General features: G+C 44.6%; 1 protein-coding gene across 1 annotated transcript in view; it reads left to right on the top strand.

The window, feature by feature from the left end:
• The window catches only part of ACOXL (acyl-CoA oxidase like), a 183,541-nt gene that overhangs the window by 127,695 nt on the left and 35,354 nt on the right, over positions 1-20,492 (top strand). Inside the window, exons 11-12 of the mRNA XM_088796342.1 lie at positions 210-326; positions 16,053-16,206. Of these exons, the coding sequence (XP_088652468.1) occupies positions 210-326; positions 16,053-16,206 (271 nt within the window). The remainder of the gene's footprint in view (positions 1-209; positions 327-16,052; positions 16,207-20,492) is intronic.

The raw sequence follows: 20,492 nt of genomic DNA on the forward strand, positions 1-20,492 counted from the left end.
TAATTTCCAGAAGGGCTGAGAAGCTCTCTGTTGTACTATCTTCAGGAACTTTTTATATCTTGTCTTACCCACATTTCCAGAGACTTGGGTATTCTGTATTCTGAAGTATCTGAAAGGCTTCCGTACAAATGGCTGCTTGGCTTTTCAGCTCTGGGGAGGAGTTGCCTACTGGATTTTGGTAAAACTGTGTCTTGCTTGACTCTCTCTAGCCGGAGGCAGTTTGGGCCCAAGGCCCAGGAAGAGGTCAAGATCATTGAGCACCAAACGCAGACCCTTCGACTGATGCCTCACCTGGCTACAACCTTAGCCCTGGTCTTCGTCAGCAGGTGAGATGGCCCTCGGGATTTGCTGTCTCCTGGTGAGTGGATGCCCTGGCGTTGATAGGAGCGAGAGGAGAGGCAGAGGTGAGCTTCATTTTCTGATGTGAGCAGGAAGGATGTGTGGTTAAAATCTGTCCTCGGGTTAAAAGCGGTGTCCGCATTTTTACACCTGTGTCCAGATGAATGGGACCCTCAGAGAATTTGAGACTTGGACCAGAGTTTCTCCTGAGTTTCCAAGAGAAACAGACTCGAATACTGATAGTTTCTCTACCTTGGATAAAGGTTCTAATTTACGGTAAGGTTTTCAAAAATAGGTGAAGCCGTGTGAATATATTGGGAGCAGAGGAGCAGTCGGGTATAACAACATGCAGTAACGGTGCTATCAATTCGCTCGGAACTTCTACGGCACATCTCCTCCTCACGCCCCAGGAGGTTGCCTGGGCAGCTACGGGCTGTCTCTTCATTCTCAAGATCAGAAAGTTGGGGACTTGCTGATTCCTGGTTCCTGGCACAGAGCTCCTGAAACTCGTAATTTCCTGGGTGACCGCATTGTCTTTTGTTCTAATGAGGTGACTCTGGGTGGCTCCTGGGTGGTGGCTGGTCACCAGAAAGACCAACCATGATTAGAAACTTGGGATTTTCAGCCCCACCCCCGATTCTCCAGAGAGGGGAGGGGCTGGAAATGGAGTTAATGATGGATCGTGCCTCCGTGAGGGAGCTCCTTAAAGTCCCACATACGGGGTTCGGGGAGCTCCCGGGTTGGTGTACATGTGAAGGTGCTGGGAGAGCGGTGCCCAGAGAGGGCGTGGAAGCTCCGTGCCCCTGGCACACGCCTCTGCCATCTGGATGTCCACCATGTCCTTCATCACATCCTTTTACAATAAACGACTTCATTAGAAGTAGAGTCTTTTTGTGCTTCAAAGGACATCAAGAAAATTGATAGCCAATCCACAGCATGGGAGAAAATACTTACAAATCATATATGGGATAAGGGACTTGTATCTAGAACATAGAAAAAATTCTTGCGATTCAACAATAAAATGACAAATAAACCAATTGAAAAACGGGCAAGACCTGAATAGGCATTTCTCCAAAGAAAGTTTCAGATGTCAATAAACACATGAAAAAGGGGCTAAAAATCATTATTCATCAGAAAAATGTAAATCAAAATGACAATGAGAGACCACATCTGTTCAATGGCTGTAATGAAAGAAGACAGATAATAAAGGTGTTATTGAGGATGTGGTGAAATGGAAACTTCATACACAGCTGGTGGGAATGTGAAATGGTGCAGCCACATAGGAAAACCGTTTGCAGTTCTTCAAAATGTTAAACACAAAATTACCATGACCCAGCAATCCCCCTTCTAGGTATATGCACAGAGAAATGAGAACATATGTATGTGCAAAAACTTGGACGTGAGTGTTCATAGCAGCATTCTTCATAATCCCCCAAATGTGGAAACAGTCCTAAAGGTTGGTCAGCTAATAAACAGATGCACAGATGTGGTCCAGCCACACAGCGGAATAGTGTTCAGCCATGAAAAGGGATGCAGTGCTGGTAGGCGCTGCAGCAGGGATGGACCTGGAACATGTTGTGCTAAGTGAAACGCTCGTCGCAAGGATCATATGATATGATTCCATCGATATGAAATTTCCAGAATAGTCAGGATCAGAGACACAGAAAGTAGATGGGTGGTTGCCAGGGCCTGGGGGTTAAGGCAGGGAGTGAGGAATGCCAGCTAACGGGGATGAGGCTTCTGTATGGGGTGATGAAATGTTCTAAAATTGGACGTGGTGGTCTCACAACTCTGTCAATATACTTAAAGTCACGGAATTACACACTTTGAAAGTGTGAACACTGTGGTATGTGAACTATAGCTCAATAAAGCTGTTACTAAAAAAGGAAATCAGACTGTGTGAGTTATCGAAGTTTGTTCTTTGTCAAACTTGTCCTGACTAGTCTAGGTCTTTTGCATTTCCATATACAATTTTGATTATTATTATTATTTTTACTAAAAAAGCTTGCTTGGATTTATTTGTGATTGTCCTGAATCTAGAAAGCAACCCAGGCAGTATTGGGTCTTTCAAATCCAGAAGATGGTGTGTCTCTCCACTCACATAAGTCTTTCATTTTTCTCAGCAGTACTCTATAATTTACAGTGTAGAGATCTTTCACATTTCTTACTAAATTTATTTGAATGGGATTGCTTTAAAAATTGAATTAACAGCTGTTTGTTAATGTCACGTGGAAAGGTACCTGATTTTTTAATATTGACCTTGTATTTTCACTAAATTCACTTATTAGATATAGGGGTTTCTTTATAGACTGTAAGATTTTCTGTGTACACAGTCATATCATATGTGCATACAGTTTGACTTCTTCCTTGGCAATATCTAGGCTTTTTCCCCCCTCTTTTTTTCTTGCCTTATTGGACTGGCTGAAACCTCCACTACAATACTGAACCGCAGTGGTCGTGATTTTACAGGAAAGCACTGTGGTATTTCCCCATTAAGCATGAAGATTCACTGCGGAATTTTTGCAGGTGCCTTTTGTTACATCAAGGAGGTTCTTCGTTGGCTGAATGTGTTTATCATAGATGTTGAATTTTGACTAAAGTTTTCCCTCTCCTGTTCATTTCATTTATTTAGTTGCTTTGATTGTTCCAGCTTTGGCCACTGGGAGCTCTTTTAGGAAGACTCCCAAATCCTCTTTTTTTTCCTTGAATCTCTTTGCTCAGTTCCTGCTGAGTTGTTTTTGTTTTTTTTTTGTCTCAAACTCTGAATTAACTCCCTTGTCTCTGGACAAGGCTGCTCTGTCCTAGTCTTAATATTTTTAAGACTACTTTTTAAAACCTGAATTCTTTTAAGAATGATATGTCAGAAAACACATAGCTAATGCTTAAAGGTTTGCTCACACTTTTTTCACTGATTTGCTGCTTCCTGTTGGTCTCACACCCTCTCTGAACCACCAGTTTCTTATGGGAAATTCAAGGCTCATCCTTGTTTCCCACAAATCATACAGCCTGGATCTTTTAACAAAGTATAAATTAAGGAATTTCTGTTAAGCAACAGACCATGTGTTCTGGTATTGGTCTGGCAAAATATGGTCACAAAGGCATGACATAAGCTGGACTACAGAGTAGATCACACACACGTATGGAGAGCGACAGCTCCCAGCGCAAGCATTACCTAGGGCAGAATTGTCAAACGCCTGGTGTGTGTCCCCACGGCCACTTTTTATCCCACACCCGTAGCAGACATCAGTGCGTGATCACTATTCTGTTTTCCACTGACCTCACGCCTGTATCCTTTTGATGAACCCTCCCCCCCCCCCACCTTTAGCACTTCCTTAATTTATGTCCACAGAGATGCTGCAGGGTCCTGTACTTTTTCTGCCGTGCCCAGAATTCCTGGTTGCTTTTATTGGAGAAAGATGTTTAGAGCCAGAGGCCTGAGAGATGGGCGTCCTGGCTGCTGCTGGGGTGTAACTGTTCTAGTCCCTCTTAGAGGACATGGGTGGGAAATGTCTGTATCTACCAGTATATATAATAAGAATTTAAAAATGAGTTCTTATTGATATCTCTGACTCCAGTCCAGCACCACAGGATTTATTCTAGCATTTTCCCCTTTCCATATTGCAACTTCTTTCTTAGACTGTGAGAAATCTGACTTTTAGTATCCATAATACATTTTTTTCTTTTGTTTTCAGTTTCTAATATTTTTTTTAAATTAAAAAGAAATTTTAAATTATAATTGACATAAAATATTATATTAGTTTCAGGTATATAGCGTAGTGGTCAGACACTTATGTACCTTATGACCTGATCCCCCCCATGAGTCTAGTACCCACCTGTCACCACACAGTTATTACAATATTATTGACTATAATTCCTATCCTGTACTTTAATTTGCATGCATACTACGGTCAAATGAGAAAATATATCCCCATGACTATTTTTACAAATTGCCAGTTAATAGCCATGGGGCTACAATACATTTTCTTGTTTGACCATAGTATGCATACAAATTAGTTTCAGAATTGCAAATCTGGACCGCTGTGAGAAAACACTTACCAACCCGCCTACACTATTAGTGTATAACTCTTCTTGTCTTTAGCCTAATCTAATCATTTCGTACTAACATTTCTCCCTAAGCATGGCTTGAGCTGCATCCTTCTGCTTTTGATATGTTGTACTTTCATTTATCACTTTCATTCAGTGCAAATACTTTAAAATGGTCCTTGAGACATCTGCTTTGACTTCTCTGGTTATGTAGAAGTCATGGGCCAAAAACATCCTTCATCTGAATTATATTCCTTTAAATGTGTGGCCCAGAATACGAGTACACACACACACACACACACACACACACACACACGCATGCACACACGCACTCATTGAGAAGAATGCATAATCTGTTGTAGTCAGGAGGACAGTTCTGTAAATGTCTATTCAATAAATGATTGGCTGTGCCCCTTACTAATTTTCTGCCTACTAGTTCCATCAATGATCGAGAGGAGAGGGTTGGCATTTCCAATTATAATTATGTATTTCTGTATTTCTTTGTTCAGTTTTATCAGTTTTTGCCTCAAGTATTTTGAATCTTTTTTTTAAAGATGCATACACATGTAGGCTTGTTATAACTTCATGGAGAATTGACTTTTATCATTATATAACTTCTCTCTTACTTCTTGAAAATATTCCTTGTCCTAAAGCCTATTTGTCATACTAATATAGATATTCTAGGTTTCTTTCATTTAGTGTTTCCATGGTGCATCTTACTTCATACTTTTCTTTTAAACCTACCTATATTTTTTAAGTGGGTTTCTTATAAAACAACATATAATTGGGTCTTGCTTTTTTATTCCAATTTGAAAATCTCTGACTTTTAACTGGTGTGTTTAGACCAATTGCATTTAAAGTGATTATTGGTATTTTGGGATTAAAATCCACATTAATAGCTGATTTTTAATTTTCCTGGGTTCTTTTTTTTGGTCTCTTTTTTTCCTGTCTTCTCTTGGGTTAATTGAACATTGTTTATTATTCTATTTTATCTCTTTTATTGATTTATTAGTCATATTTCTTTTAAAATATTTTAACTGTTTACTCAGGATTAATAGAATAAATCTTTAGTGAATCAGAGACTACCTTTAAATGATATTATACTGCTTTGCATGTGGTGTAAGGATCTTAAACACTATTCCCAATTCCATCCCACCATCCTTTTTTCTGCTATTGTTCTCATGCAATTTACTTCTAAATATGCTACAAACCATAATACATCACTACTCTTTTTCTTCTACAAAGTTATGTTTTGAGCAATTAAAAATAAGGAAAATTGAATTTTACTTTACCTCCATTTATTTCATTTCTAACACTGTGAATTTTTCTGTGTATATTCAAGTTTCTAAGGGACACCGTATTTGAACTTTAAACATTTCTTGCAGAGTATAACTGCTAGCAATAAATTCTCCCCATTCTATTTTTTTTGGTTTTTGAGAACCTCACTCTCTCTCTCTCTCTCAGTTTGTTTTAAAAGATAATGGCCCATAGATGCAGAATTCTGGGCTGACAGTTTTTGGGATTTTTTTGAGCACTAAAGATGTCACTCTATTGCCTTTTTGATTCCTTAATTCTTGTGAGAAAACAGCCCTCATTTTTCTGGCTGTTTTCTTATATTCCCTATGTATTCCCACTCTACCTGCTTTTAAGATTTTCTCTTTTTCTTTGGTTTTCAAAGTTTGGTTGTATTGGCCTAGGTGTAGTTTTGTGGTTTTGTGTGTCTGTACTGTTCGTGGAGCCTCTAGGATGTGTGGGCTGAAGTTTTTCATCAAATTTAGAAATCTTTTGGCCATTATTTCTTTAATTTTCTTTTTTCTGCCCCGTGCTTTCTTTCCTTTCCTTCTGGGTCTCTAATTATACAGATGTTAAACTGCTTCATATTGTCCCACACGTCACTAAAGTGATGTTCTTTTTTTCCTATCTTTTTTCTCTGTGCTTCCATTTGGATAGCGTTCATGGATCTAGCTTGCATTCTCTGTTCCTTCCTTATGCAATGTCCAATCTACAAGCTAAGAAGTGCTTGTCTCCTCTGTGGAACTCAGTTCACCAAGGCTTCCTGCCATCTTTCCACACTATTTACAACCATGACACAAAGTGTTACTAGACCACCCAGTAAAAGGTGGCTGTTCATCCCACATTTGTAAGTCTGTGCATGCATCTTTGTGTGGAACGAAAGTACCACATGTACCAACACGTTTCCTGATTCTTCATCTTCTTTTTTATTTTTAGCTTGATTTATGCTTAACATATCTTGGTTTTGTAAGAGCTGTTTTGCCACTCTTAATAAAAGTTTCTCTTGATTTTTGGAGACACACCCCAAATGCCAACATCAGAGAAATAAAGAGAGGTCACAGTTCTAGCTTTAGGTTTCAAGGGGTGAAATTAGTTAATTAATAAGCCCCGGCGCACTGACCATGGGCCACGCGTGGGTGAGACGGCACGGAACAGGACAGGTCAGACCACGGCCTCACTAGGCTTCAGTTGTTCCGGGACCGTCCCGATTGTCTTGACGTCCACCTCCCTGAGCCGTCTGGGTCTCAGCGTCCCCATTGCCGCTCTGCCACCCTTTCCCCTTCCTTTCTTTCCCTCTGTTCCCCCGTGGTGGCTGCCAGTGACCCACTGAAAATCTGCCTGGAGGAGTCCCCAGGAAGAGGTGTCTCAATGGGGGGAGAGGTTGTCCCTGTCCCAAAACAAGCCCAGGGAGAAGCTGGTGTTTTCTGGGACATCTTCTTGCTTTCTTGTTTCTCTCTAGTTCACTGCCCCTGTTCCCTGTCCCCCAACTTGTGAGGAGATACTTTAATGAAGTTGGTTGTTACATGACAAAATTTATGCTAGTACCTCTTCCCTGACACACACCTCACTTTTTAAAACTCAGGTTACTGAATCATGATTGCAGGTACCATCTCCCAGTTCCTGTTGACCGACCACTACCAGCTGCCTGGGTGCCAGGTCTGGGCAGCTTGAGGTGTGATGAGCTGGATGTTTGTTAAATTCACTGGGTCCACTTAAGCACACAGAGACGCGTGTGAGAGTAACCCAGACCTTAGGTGTACGAGTTTGGAGGCAGGTGAGTGGGAAAAACAGGCTGCCAGCCAGTGTCGGCTGGCCCTGCCTCTCCTCGCACCCAGTGTGACAAAAATGTGAGTAGTGGGACCTTCACATCACAGGCAATAGAAGTGGGGTGGCTGGCTTCTTGTGCACACGTGTTTATCTGTCCAGCATCAACATGGTCTCTTGCTAGTAGTACGGTTGCCTGATAAAATGCAGTCACCCAATTAAATTTGAATTTCACATATTTAATACATAATTTTTTAGTCTAAGTATCTCCCAACATTTGAACTAAGAATGATACATTGCTTCTCTGAAGTTCAAATTGAACTCAGCGACCCTGTTTCTGTTTGCTACCTCGGGAAGTCCAGCTCGCTAGGCCCTGGACGTACGGTGGTGCTTCAGTCAGACATGGACCCTGCCACCTGGAGCTTGCAATGCCTTGTCTGGGGTTTGTCAGGAGCTGGTGGGCAAGCAGACCAGGTTTCTTGTCCCCTTCCTTCCCATTGCTGCCATCAGCCTGGAGATCGGGGGCCTGTGAGGCCCTTAGTGCGTCCCACTCCCACCCTGTACCACTCACATTCTCTTGCCCTCAGCAGGCCTGTTGGGTCCAGGAGGAGTTGGGCCTCTGCTGCCCAGTGGCTGCTCCGCTGCTGGGCGGTACCCACTTGGTAGGACAGGTGGGCTCGGAGGGGCCTCCGCGAGAGATGATGTGTCCCGAGGAGTCTGCCCGGGCCGTGCTCCTGCTGACCCTCCGTAGGGCTGGGGAGTCAGCCCCCCCTCCCCTACTCATCCACTTGTGCACCAGGCACCGTTTCAGGCCCGAGAATCAGGCAGCCAACAGAAAGGTCACAGCCCCGTGTGGTAGCCAATGTGGCCTGGTGGGACTCCTGTTTCCTGCCTTTGGCTGTGGGTGCCTATTCTGGGGTGTCTTGTTAACCTCCTGCTTTGGGGCCCAGGGTACCAAGGGCCTCCTTCCCACTGCTGAGTGCTGACAGTGTCCTGTGTGCTTCCTGGCCTGTTGCCATGTCGGTGGGCGACTGATACCAGGTCTCACCGTGCTGCACCGCCTGGCCGGTGCCCTTTGGGTCCTCACCCACTGACTGGGACAGCGAGCCCTCCTGTGGTCGTGGCAGATGCTCAGTGAAGTTAGTTGTTGTCATCCCCAAGACTCCTCAAGCTTTCTGCTCCATCCCACCAGGGTCGCATTCTGGTGAGTTTTCCTCCTACACTGAAACCACACAAGCCCCCATCGCCCATCGTCTGGCCTGGCCTCTCCCAGCTCCCCACACCCAGCCTGGGTCTCCTTGGATCTGGTCTTCGCAAGCCACCGTATCTGACACAGAATCTGAATTCTCACTTGCCTGCGGGAACCCTCAGGCAGACTTCCAGGGGCTTCCATCCTGGGTAAAACTCCAGCTCCTCATGTGGCCCCACCAGCCTCCACCCCACGTCTCGTCTCTCCTGTTCCCCACCACGGGGCTCTGAGCTCAGGCTCTTCCCTGCCTTGACCTTCCTTACAGGCACCCCACCTTGCTTCCAGCAGTTACGTCTCACACCCTTGCTTTCCTTCACCTGGTAGTTCAGTCATCTTTGGGGATACAGTTCAGGTTGTCATCTCCTCCAAGACAGCTTTCCCAAGCGCCTCCTGGAAAAGGAGCCTTTATAAGCTTCTTGAAACACCAATTTGGGCCCCTCTGATCATTACCCCATTACTCTTGGTTTGTGGTTGTGAATTCTTTGAGCAGAGAAATTGTGGTCCTTGCTTAAGCATCTCCACATCTGAGCATGCCTGGCTCTGCACAGGTTGCTTCAACTGAATGAAATCACCTTGTATAATTACATCACACTTGGCCATGAGGTCGTCTGGAACTTCGCTTTCAGATATTCTGGTGGTCTCTGAAGCAGAAGCTACATGTTGGGGAAAAGGCCAGGAGCCAGCTGGCGGGGCAGGTGGCAGCTAGTATCTCCCTTCGGAATCATCTAGCAGGGTTGGCTTAGAAAGTGACTAACAACTTGCAAAGAATATCAATGTTTGCAGTGTGCCCGCCAAAAGGAGTGTTCTGGGTCTGCCTCTCTTATCGATTCCAGGCCAAACAGGCAACTCAAACATTGGGCTGGGTCCTGGCCAGAAGGGCCCCCAGCACCATTGCGCTGCTCTTTCCACTGCATCCAGGCACTGTCTCTGGTCATCTCCTTTGGCCCAACACCTGGAAGGGTTCAACTAAGATAATAGCTAACACGTATTCAGTTGCTTACCGTGTACCGGGCATCGTGCTAAGATCTTATGTGCAGTAACTCATTTAATGCCTCATAATGAGTCAACAAGTTTCTCTCTTTGATTTGAATTGGTGTTTCTATAGCACCTAGAACTGTGCTTGGCTCAAAGTAAGATCTCGTTAGCACTTGTTAAATAAGTGAATGGGTGGCACTTCATCATTTGCAAACATTCCTCAAAGTCTTGTCCTTGTCAAAAACTGGAATTGAGGATCGTTCAGCTCTTTAGCTATCCCTCCCCAAGTGAGCTCTACTGTTTGTGCACCAGACTGGGGTTCTAACATAATACTGATATCTTATTGCCAGAAAGTCTTGTTTGCTCTTTTTATGTAAAACAGATTTGTGTAATCGAATGCTGCTCTCATGCTGCTTTAGTGGTCTTAGAGATATTCTATCTGCATTTCCCCTGAATCTTACCTTGATGGTGAGTTCTAATATTTCAAGGACATAACTGTAACAAAATACTTTGCATTTCTAGAGGCATTGCTTATTAAATAAACATGTTTAGAAATAAGGAATAATTTTGCCACAGAATCCCTATTTCCTAATTTATCTTCTGAGCCACTCTGAGTTTCTTATGCCAGATTTTCTTAAGATCTCTACCTCCTGGAGTCTACCCACCCCCTCGAACACCGGTGATTTTTCAGATCCCCTTTGCGAGCAGGCGTGAGCATGTGACAGAGAATAGGACCACGAGGCTCCTCTCCGTCTGGCAGATGGAGGCCCTCCCTCCGTGTCTGGTCAGTGTTAAGTAAAATCACAGGCCAGCGTTGCCAAGAAGTCTCACCACATCTCTGCTACGGGAGACCCTGATGAGTCGCTCTTTTCTGCTGGTCCATTTCTTATTTGCCACCCATTCCCACCCCGGGGAGCAGACAGGGCGGCGTGTGAGTGTGGGGGAGAGTGTGAGACTCTGTGTGTGTATGTGAGTGTGTGTGAGTGTGTGTGTGCTGTGAGTGGGTGTGTGACTGTGTATGTGAGTGTGTGTGTGCTGTGAGTGGGTGTGTGACTGTGTATGTGAGTATAAGCGTATGTGAGTGTGTGTGACTGTGTGTGTATGTGAGTGTGTGTATGTGAGTGTGTGTGAGTGTGTGTGTGCTGTGAATGTATGTGTATGTGAGTGTGTGTGTGCTGTGAGTGGATGTGTGACTGTGTGTATGTGAGTGTAAGTGTATGTGAGTGTGTGTGACTCTGTGTGTATGTGAGTGTGTGTATGTGAGTGTAAGTGTATGTGAGTGTGTGTGACTGTGTGTGTATGTGATGTGTGTGTATGTGAGTGTGTGAGAGGGTGTGTGTGCTGTGAGTGGGTGTGTGACTATGTGTGTATGTGAGTGTGTGAGTGTGTGTGTGCTGTGAGTAGGTGTGACTATGTGTGTATGTGAGTGTGTGTATGTGAGTGTAAGTGTATGTGAGTGCGTGTGACTGTGTATGTATGTGAGTGTGTGTGTATGTGAGTGTGTGAGAGGGTGTGTGTGCTGTGAGTGGGTGTGTGACTATGTGTGTGAGTGTGTGTATGTGAGTGTAAGTGTATGTCAGTGTGTGTGACTGTGTGTGAGTGTGTGTGTATGTGAGTGTGTGTGGTGTGAGTGGGTGTGTGACTATGTGTATGAATGTGCGTGTAAGTGTGAGTGTGTGAGAGTGTGTGTATGTGTGATGTGAGTGGGTGTGTGACTGTGTATGTGAGTGTGTAAGTGTGTATGTGTGTGTGTATGTAAGTGTATGTGAGTGTGTGTATGTGAATGTGTTTGTGTGTGATAATGTGTGTGGTTGGGCAGATCAGCAGGGAATCATATACACATTTAAAAAAATGATCAGATGTGGAATTCTGAGTCACTACGTCGCAGCCACAGCCCAGGACCCAGATGACCATGGCACAGAGTCAGAATGCTATGAACTCACAAGGACACTGACACGCACATGATTTATAATGAAAAGAGCTTGGGATTTAGGACTAGAGAGCACTGAGTTTGAACGTTAGCCCAGCCTAACACATGCCAGACCTTGATTTATCTATGTAACCTCAGTTGAGCCTCGGTTTCCCCATCTGTAAAGTGGGGCTATGATTTCCTATTTCATGGGGTTGTAGTACAGACTGTTAGATGATGAATGCAGAAGCCATTTGCTTACAGTAGCTGCTCAGTGCAGTTAGGTTTCTTTTTGTCCAAGTGCCAGTTACACAAATTACGGTTCCCATGTTTTGTCAGTTTACCCCAGCTCAGTTCAGTGGTCTCAGGTCTGTGGTTGGATCACAGTCTTTCCTGTTTGTGTAGGATGAGGTCCAATGTTACATCTTTAGCATGTGCAGATTTCACAGAGCAAACAGGGATATTCAGAAATTTACAAGATTATTGTATGGATGGAAGAAGGTAAATACCTTGAACCAAAATTGTTTTTTGTTATTAAGGATGAAAGGCAAGCCACAGAACGGGGGAACTATTTGCAATCCATATGTCTGACAGTGTGGTGTTTATCCAGCATATGTAAAGAAGACATTCAATTAAAAATAAGATGAGCAAGCCTATAGAAAATGGGCAGGAGCTTTTAGGAGACATTTAAGAAAGAAGACATATGAATGGTCAGTCAATAGACGCATGACAAGATGATCATTAATTATCAGGCAAATGCAAATTCAAACCATGAGGATATACCATTACTTATCCACTGGATGACTGAAATTAAAGACTGCAAAGACCATTTGTTGGCTGGCATGTGGGACAACTAGAACTCTCTTCCACTGCTGGTGAGAATGTAAAATTGCACAATCACTTTGGAAAACTGTCTGGCAGTTTCTTAAAAAGTTAACAACACATCTACCATGCGACCCAGCCATTTCACTCCTGCATATTTATGCAAGACAAATGAAGATATATGTCTCCTCTAAGATTTTTATGTGAATTTTCATAGCAGTTTTATTTGTCATAGCTCTCACTGGATAGGACCAATGTTTATCAGTAAGTAAATGCATAAATGAAATGTGATATATGCATTACACAGAGTGGAATTCTAGTCAGCAATAAAAAGAAGGAACTATGAATATATGCTACAATATGATGAATTTCAAAACAATATGCACATAAAGAAGCAGCACATAACACATAGTGCATACTCTCACGTACATAATATGCAAACTAACCTGTAGTGACAGAATGGGACAGTGATTACCTAGAGGCGGGGTTGAGGGAGGGGGAGGGGATGGATTGCAAAAAGGCAGAGATGTGTTTTGGAAGGTGTTAGAAATACTCTGTAGCTTGGTTGTGGTCGTGTTCTCATGGTCATGTATAGTTGTCAAAACTCTTTAAATGTGCTTTGGGTGAATGCAATCTGTTGTGAATAATTTATTCCTTAAGAATATTGATAAGGAAAAAAGACAAATTGTTTAAAGTAAAAGGAGCAATGAAATTTATAACATATGTAGACTATCTATATGTATATACATACATATGTATATATGTATTCATATATATATATGAACATCCATCTATATAGATATTCTATAGTAACACAATGGATGGGAGAATGAAATGGAAGTATACTGTTTTATTGTAAGGCTCTTACATTATCCGTGAAGTGGTATAACATTTGAGGGAAATGTGTGATCAGTTAAAGATGCATATTTTAGACCACAGAAAAATCCCTGAAAAAAAAAGAGTAGTATAGTTAAAAATCTAACAGTGGAATACTAAAGAAAAAAATTCAATTAAAAGAAGAAAGGAGCAGAGGGGAAGGGAACAAAGAACATATGGGATGAATAGAGAAAAGCTGCAAGATAATAGTTTAAACTCAATCATGTTGATAACTACATTAAGTGTAAGTGATTCAAACATTCCTATCTGCAGAATGTCAGACATGATAAGTCAAGACTGAATTAGATGCTTTCTATAAGAAACCCACTTATAATATAAAGACAAATAAGTTAAAAGTATGCAAAAAATTTACCCCTACAAACACTAACCATGAGAGAGCTTGGGTGGATACATTAATATCAGATAAAGTGGACTTCAGAAAAAGGAATATTACCTGAGATAAAGAGCAACACTTCATAATGATGAAGCAGTCTACTCATCAAGAAGACGTAATGATCGAAATGTGTATGAACTCAACATAATAGCCTCAAAATACATGAAGCAAAAATGGAAAGTACTGAAAGGAGAAATTAACAAATTAAAAATTATGCTTGTGGACATGCATCCTCCTCTCTGAGTACCTGACATAATAAACAGACATGAAACCAGTAATAATATAAAAGATATGAACATCACCAATGAGCTTGACCTAAATGACGTTTATTGAACACTCTACTCAACAACAGCATGAATATTTACCAGGACAGACCATGTCAATTTAAAAAGATTAAAATCACATAAAGCATGTTCTCTGATTAGAATAAAATTAAATTAGAAATTATTGATCAAGAAAAAAAGAGACACAAATTACCAGTATTTGGAATAAAAGAGAGGACATCACTACAGATCCTACAGATGTTGAAAGGATAGAATTAAATATTATTATTGTTATTGATGTAATGCCCATGTAATGCCAATACATTTGACAATATATACGAAATAGACAAGTTTCTCGAAAGATACATATGACCAAGAGTGACTCAAAAAGAAATAGAAAATTTGAATAGCCTTACCTGGCATTACCAAATTTTTAAGAAAAGAAAACATACTAATTTTACATAAATTCTTTCAGAAAATAAAGAAGAAGGGAAAACTTTCCAAATAATTTTAGGAGGATTACCCTGACACCAAAACTGAATGACATTATGAGACCAGTACCCATTAAGCACAAAATATTAGTAGATCCCACAGTAAAATGTAAGATGGATAGTACATAATGACCAACCCCAGGAATATCAGGTTGGTTTAACATTTGAAAGTCAATCTATATTATTGATCATATTAACACTATAAAGGTGAAGAGCCATATAATCATCTCAATAGATGACACTCAGTTGATGGAGAGTGATCAGTGAGCCAACACCTCTAACTGCTGTCACTGTTTTCAGTCTCCAGTGCAGGGGCTTCAGCTGACACCAGTGAGTCCAGGCTTCATGGCACTCTCCTGGATCCTGCCAGCAAGTTTAAGGTGCTTGGACGACAGTGCCCAGCCGTGTGTGGACCACCCTTGACCTTAGTGTCTGGTCCTGGGGCTTCCTGTATGTCCTGGAGTTTGGCTGGGCACAGAAAGAGTTCAATGAAACTTTATTCCTAGCAGTGGTGATAGACAAGGCCTGACTGTAAAAGAGACTTTATAAGCTAGGCTAGCAGGAAGGTGTTCAGAAGAAGGGGGTGAGGAAAGCTGTGCCCTCCACTGTGGTGTTTTGAAATTAAATATTATTATTGTTATTGATGTAATGCCCATGTAATGCCAATACATTTGACAATATATACGAAATAGACAAGTTTCTCGAAAGATACATATGGCAAAGAGGAAAACCAGAACAGAGGGGAAGATCTGCTGAGGGAAGAAGACCTCTGGACATCGCTGTTTGCTGCACAGTAGCCGTGCCCACAGGTGGCTGAGACACAAGGAAAACGGGGTCATCATTTCGAAGGAAGAAATGGTTCGTAATCTGTAGTAGTGTGCTGTTGGTGCTGTAACTAATTGTCACAAACTTGGTGGCTTAAAATAACACAAATGTAGTACCTTTGCGGTCTGGAAGTCAGAAGTCCGAAAGGTGCCCATTGATGAAAACCGAGGCTGCAGTCCTGGATGCTCTGGGGGAGACCTAACTTCTCTGCCTTTCCAGCTTCTAGAAGGTTCCTCATCACGTGGCTCGTGGCCTCTTCCTCCATCTCCAAAGCCAGCATTGCCAGCTGAGTCTTGCTTATCCTGCATCACCCTGCCCACTTCGTTGTCACATCTCCTCTTGCCTCCCTTTCACTTAGAAGGACCGGGGTGATGACATTGCGCCCGTCTGGACAACCCAGGATAAGTTCTCCATCTCAAGCTCCTTTGCCATGTGGGTAACAAAGTCTGAGGCCCTAACATGGGCGTCTGCACTTCTTTGGGGCTGTGCATCTGCCTGGCATGCAGTCCATTTCAGAACTTTCCATGCACGTCGCATTTAAACAATTAAAACACAGGAGACACGTGATGTGTTTTGTGTGAGGGGTGGGAGAAATAATTTGGAATATGATGCTGTTTGTGTAGACAAAAGAGGGAAGAGGGTTAAGCCAAGCAGAGGCCTGTGACTGTGAGTGGAGGCGAAGGAGGAGGAGTGGGGGCTCAGGTTGTAGGGGATGGTTCTGAGGGCGCCAAGGGAAATGCAGGGGGTGCCCTGAGCTGGTCCCCCACCTGTGTGATGCATGCATCACATGTCTCTGCTGGTCCTGCAGGTATGCCGGGGGCCTCCTGGACAAGGACATTTTCCAGGGGAAGGAGCTGGTGGACAGCCGCGCGCTGCAGGCGCTGGTGGCGGGGCTGAAAGCCTACAGCACCTGGGAGAACGTCCGCTGTCTGCAGGACTGCCGCGAGGGCACCGGAGGCATGGTGAGTCCACAGTCCCCGTGTCACAGCACGTCTGGGGGAGCGCCTGTGCCAATAGTGCCAGGCAGACATGCCGACTGCCCTTGTGACCCTTGGTGCGTCGCTCAGCCTTGTCGTCCATGCATGCACTGTGCTGGGTGTGTGAAACGCACGGCCACAGGGCCTGGCCCATGGAGCCCGTGGTTCATGTCATTCGACTTCTTGTGGTGGTGGTGACACTATGGGAAGGGGCCAGTGAAGGTCAGGTGACCAGAGCTCGGCTCGAGTGTTTTAGTCCCGCGGGGAGAGGGTAGGAACTGACCCCAGGAGTTTCTAGCCTGGGGAGGGGGCACATGGGACATGCCAGTGTTTAGACGGCTTGGTGTGTCCCCAGCTCTGGGCCTCAGGCTGGACGGTGTGGTGAGGGGCACCAGGGGTGAGGAACCCCCATGTGAATCTTCGGGGAGCTGGGGGGACTGGGGATACCAGGGACCCGTGCCTGTTCCCCACCACCCTGAGAGCAGAGGCACCTGTGTGACACATGGGAGTCTGCACCCTGGGGGGGGGGGGGCAGAGCCGCGGAGTAGGGGACCCAGGGGTTCTCTGAGGGCAGGACAGCTGTGACTTGGTTGCATGGCCAGACTACAGGCATCAGCTGTGGTGGCACCTGGGGCTCGGCTCCAGACGGCAGCCCTGAGTCAGCAGCCCGAGGACAGCCCCATTCCCCTGCCTCCTGGAGGACAGCAGGGCCTTCGGCTGGAGCTTAATCCTGAGCTTGGCTGAACATTTGCCTCCAAACAGCAGCTCTGCCCCTGGAGGGGCTGATGAAGAGTTTTAGCCTCAGTAAGAAGGGGTTAAGAGGAGGTCAAGGGCAGCTGTGGAGGAAAAAAGAGAAAGGCTAAGTGTCTGGAAGGCAGACCCCCCGCCTCTCTGTATCAGTGGGGCCCACAGAGGGGCAGGGCCTTCACACAGGCAGGCCCCAGGATCCCCCCACATGGACAGTGGGGGTGGGAATGAGCACCTCCCGTGATCATGTGTCTGAAGGAGGCTGAGTGGAGACGCGCTCATGATGGGGAGGGGTGCTGCTGTTAGTCAAGCGTTTACTCACGGCCATGAGGACGGTGGACACACTTGCTTTGCTCCTGTGGAGTCCACATGGAGAAGGAGGGTGGTGAAGAAAGTGACCGCTGGCGCTGGGGCGCTCTGAGTCCCTCTGGGTGGCCAGAGGCAATGACTCACTGTGACTGTCCCTAGTGCCCCAACCTGTCGGGAGGCCTGGGGGGACTTGATTCCACCTGCAGCTCCTGACAGGTGTCTGCCCCTCAACAGAACTTGGCAGCAGCTCCTGAGAGCAGGGCTCAGGGGTCCCGGGCACAGCAAGAAAGGTTGGGCCGGCAGCTGGGGAGTGAGGCCTGCAGTGACCCTCAGGCAGGGCAGCTAGGCACTGCGGGGGGTGCTGGGCACTCAGATGAGGTGGCCTGTGGCAGGTAACTCTGCCAGAGGGTGCAAAGAGGCTGTGGTTGTAAGTCTCCTAGTCTTCTTCCCATGGCTCATTCCTCTGATGCACTCAGGGGCTGGTGTGCCCAGTGGTCTCCTGTCCCCAGGCCTGAGGACCATCCCTACACAGAGGCCCTCTTGCCCTTCTCTTGGTCAGCATGACCCTCTGTCCTCAGATGTGTCCTGGTGCTTCATTTTGGGAGGCCATGTTTTCCCTCAGTCAATTCTGAGCCTTGGTGGGCCTGCACTAAACAACTGGTTCTTGCTTGCCCCGCTGTCCAGTGGCCCTGCCCAGTCATGTCCCCTTACTGCCCAGCACCACCAGGATAGACATGACCCCTTTGCCATAGAGACATGACGTTGGAGGGCTGCTCTTCTAGGCTAGGTGCCAGCCCTGAACCCCACCAGGGCCTTCCTGGGTACAAGGGTTCTGGTTCCCATTTCTGTTCCCTCCCTTCTCTTGCTCACCCCATATCCACCCAACACCTAGCGCAAGGCTATTTGTAGACACACAAATATTTGTTGAACGACAAGCATGAGCATCTTCTAATTGTTGTCAGTTCATATTTACACACACTCTCTTCTTTAGGCGGGTCTCCAGGGGTGGGGACATGTGGACTTGAGTCTGGGGGCTGCTGAGACAACACGGAAAACCACCTTGTTTAGAAGCAAGACCTACAACGGTTATACCCATTCCCACTCCCACCGGGAGTTGAACACAGAGTCTTAATAGTTGTTGGACCAGTGACTTCCAACTCTTTTGACCACAACCCAAAGTAAAAGATATACTTTTCATTATCACCCTGTACATACAAACCTACATACATGAAATCAAAAAGGGAAATTTCATGAAGCAATGCTTGCCTCACTATTGAGCTATGCTCTAGTATTTTCTTTTTAGTTGATGTCATTTTAAGAAAAGCTAGTCATGATGTATTAAACTGATTGCATGACCTGTAGTGTGTTACAGCCTGTCATTTTCAAAACATAGCTCAGACTCACTGATCCGACAGAAGGACCTTGTTTTGTGGAACTGAGAGCTGCGGTTCACAGAGAGTGTCCATATGATACAACGAAGTGGGGGTTTCAGGTGATACATTTTCTAGTTCAGACTGGGGTGTGTGTTTGCTGAGACCCAAATCTCTGATAGTTCAGTTTTCACTGGAATGTTACTAATTTGGCCCTTTGGGACTTGCGATTATGTGTTTGAAAATGGGAAAGAGATAAGGGCCTTTAAACGTCTCCTAAGCACTGACACTTACAAAGAGTGATCTGTTTGTCCTGTCTGCTTGGCTGGTTGTGGATCTGAGGGGAAGAATCAACACACAGCCACCCAGCATTTGGTCCACGTGTGAGTTCCTGCTCCCACATTGTTTCTCTCAAATCTTCTTTGGGAACCATTGGATTGAGGAGTATATTCTCCCCACAAATCAGTGTTTGCCTAGTACTTGGTGATGGGTTTTAGTAACATTATCACTGTGTCAGGAAGTCACGAGAAAATCTGTGGTTGGCTGTTTTGATAGGAGCCTTGGCTATTACCACTTTCTATAGGTGGTAGGCTGAATGCTGCCAGAGTGACATTTAGTTGCTTAAAGAACATTTTTAGTAGTGAAGTAGATGAATGCAGAATACACATGGAAGTGGAACTTTGGAATTAAATTACATTTTTGTCTTTTAACTCCTTTGTTTCCAGCTTAAACTTTCAACCACTGTCTGTCCCTTTTCAGCATAGTCTGTTACTTTTTGTGCATAAAGCCTGGGACAAATGAGATTTCATATGAAAAAGATTTCTCCCACAAAATCAGATCATCAAATGAACAATGCTGGTTGGAACTTTCATAATTAATGTTCATGCAAACACTTCATTGCCTGGTTGACTGCAGATTAAAAGTCACTGTTAAGTATTTCTAAGTTCTCTCTCTGTGTGGGGCAGTGCACTAGGGACACGTTCCCTGTTCTCAGAGCCAGGTGATATGAGCGGGCACACTACACACTGCTGGACCTGGTAGGCCCTACAATTTTGGTCAAATGAGTGCTAGGGGACTTCTGCTTCTGACCAGGTGGAAGTGACATGCAGCAGATATACCGTCCTAACTGAAACAACCAGAAATGGACACTAGATTGTGTGTGTGTGTGTGTGTGTGTGTGTGTGTGTGTGTGTGTGTAATTCATATATTACACTGTACATCAGTCATGGAAGGACAGTGCTCTCTGAGAGAGAGGAAATAACCAGATGAGCCCTATAATTGCCCGGAGTTTACTGCCTGAGAGGGTCTCCGTGCTGTGCCTCAGGAGGGGGAACTGAGGCAGAGCCCAGCAAACTGATTTGAAGACCTGGAGCAGAAAGTCCAGGGAGATCAAAGCATCTGCAATTCACAGGATAGAGGATCAAAGAAAAGAGAACTGGACAGAGAGAGAACTTGGAGATGGGCAGTGGTTCCCCTCGAATGTTTGGCTGAGAACCAATTGCTGTGTGTGTGTGAGGAAAGAGTCACCTGAAAGGGCCAGAGGAAGCAGTAGTTGGAGCTCACATGGGACGGGGAACAGTGCCTTTCCCACCAGCAAGTCAGGAATACCTTAAGACTCATAGCCAGAGGGAAAAAGGAATGTTATGTATAAAAGAACAAAGTAAAGGATGACAGCAGACTTACCACTGGAGAAAATGCAAGCAAGAAGACAGTGGAACCACAGTACCAAAAGATACAGTCAATCTAAAATCCTGTACTCAGTAAAGTTATGTTTCAGGAAGAAAAGTAAAATAAAGACATGTTCATGCAAAAGTTGAAAGGACTCATCACCAACAGACCTTCACT

This window comes from Rhinolophus sinicus, chromosome 2 (assembly GCF_057876585.1).
Source record: "Rhinolophus sinicus isolate RSI-liver-muscle chromosome 2, RSI-T2T, whole genome shotgun sequence".
Lineage (NCBI taxonomy): Eukaryota > Metazoa > Chordata > Mammalia > Chiroptera > Rhinolophidae > Rhinolophus > Rhinolophus sinicus.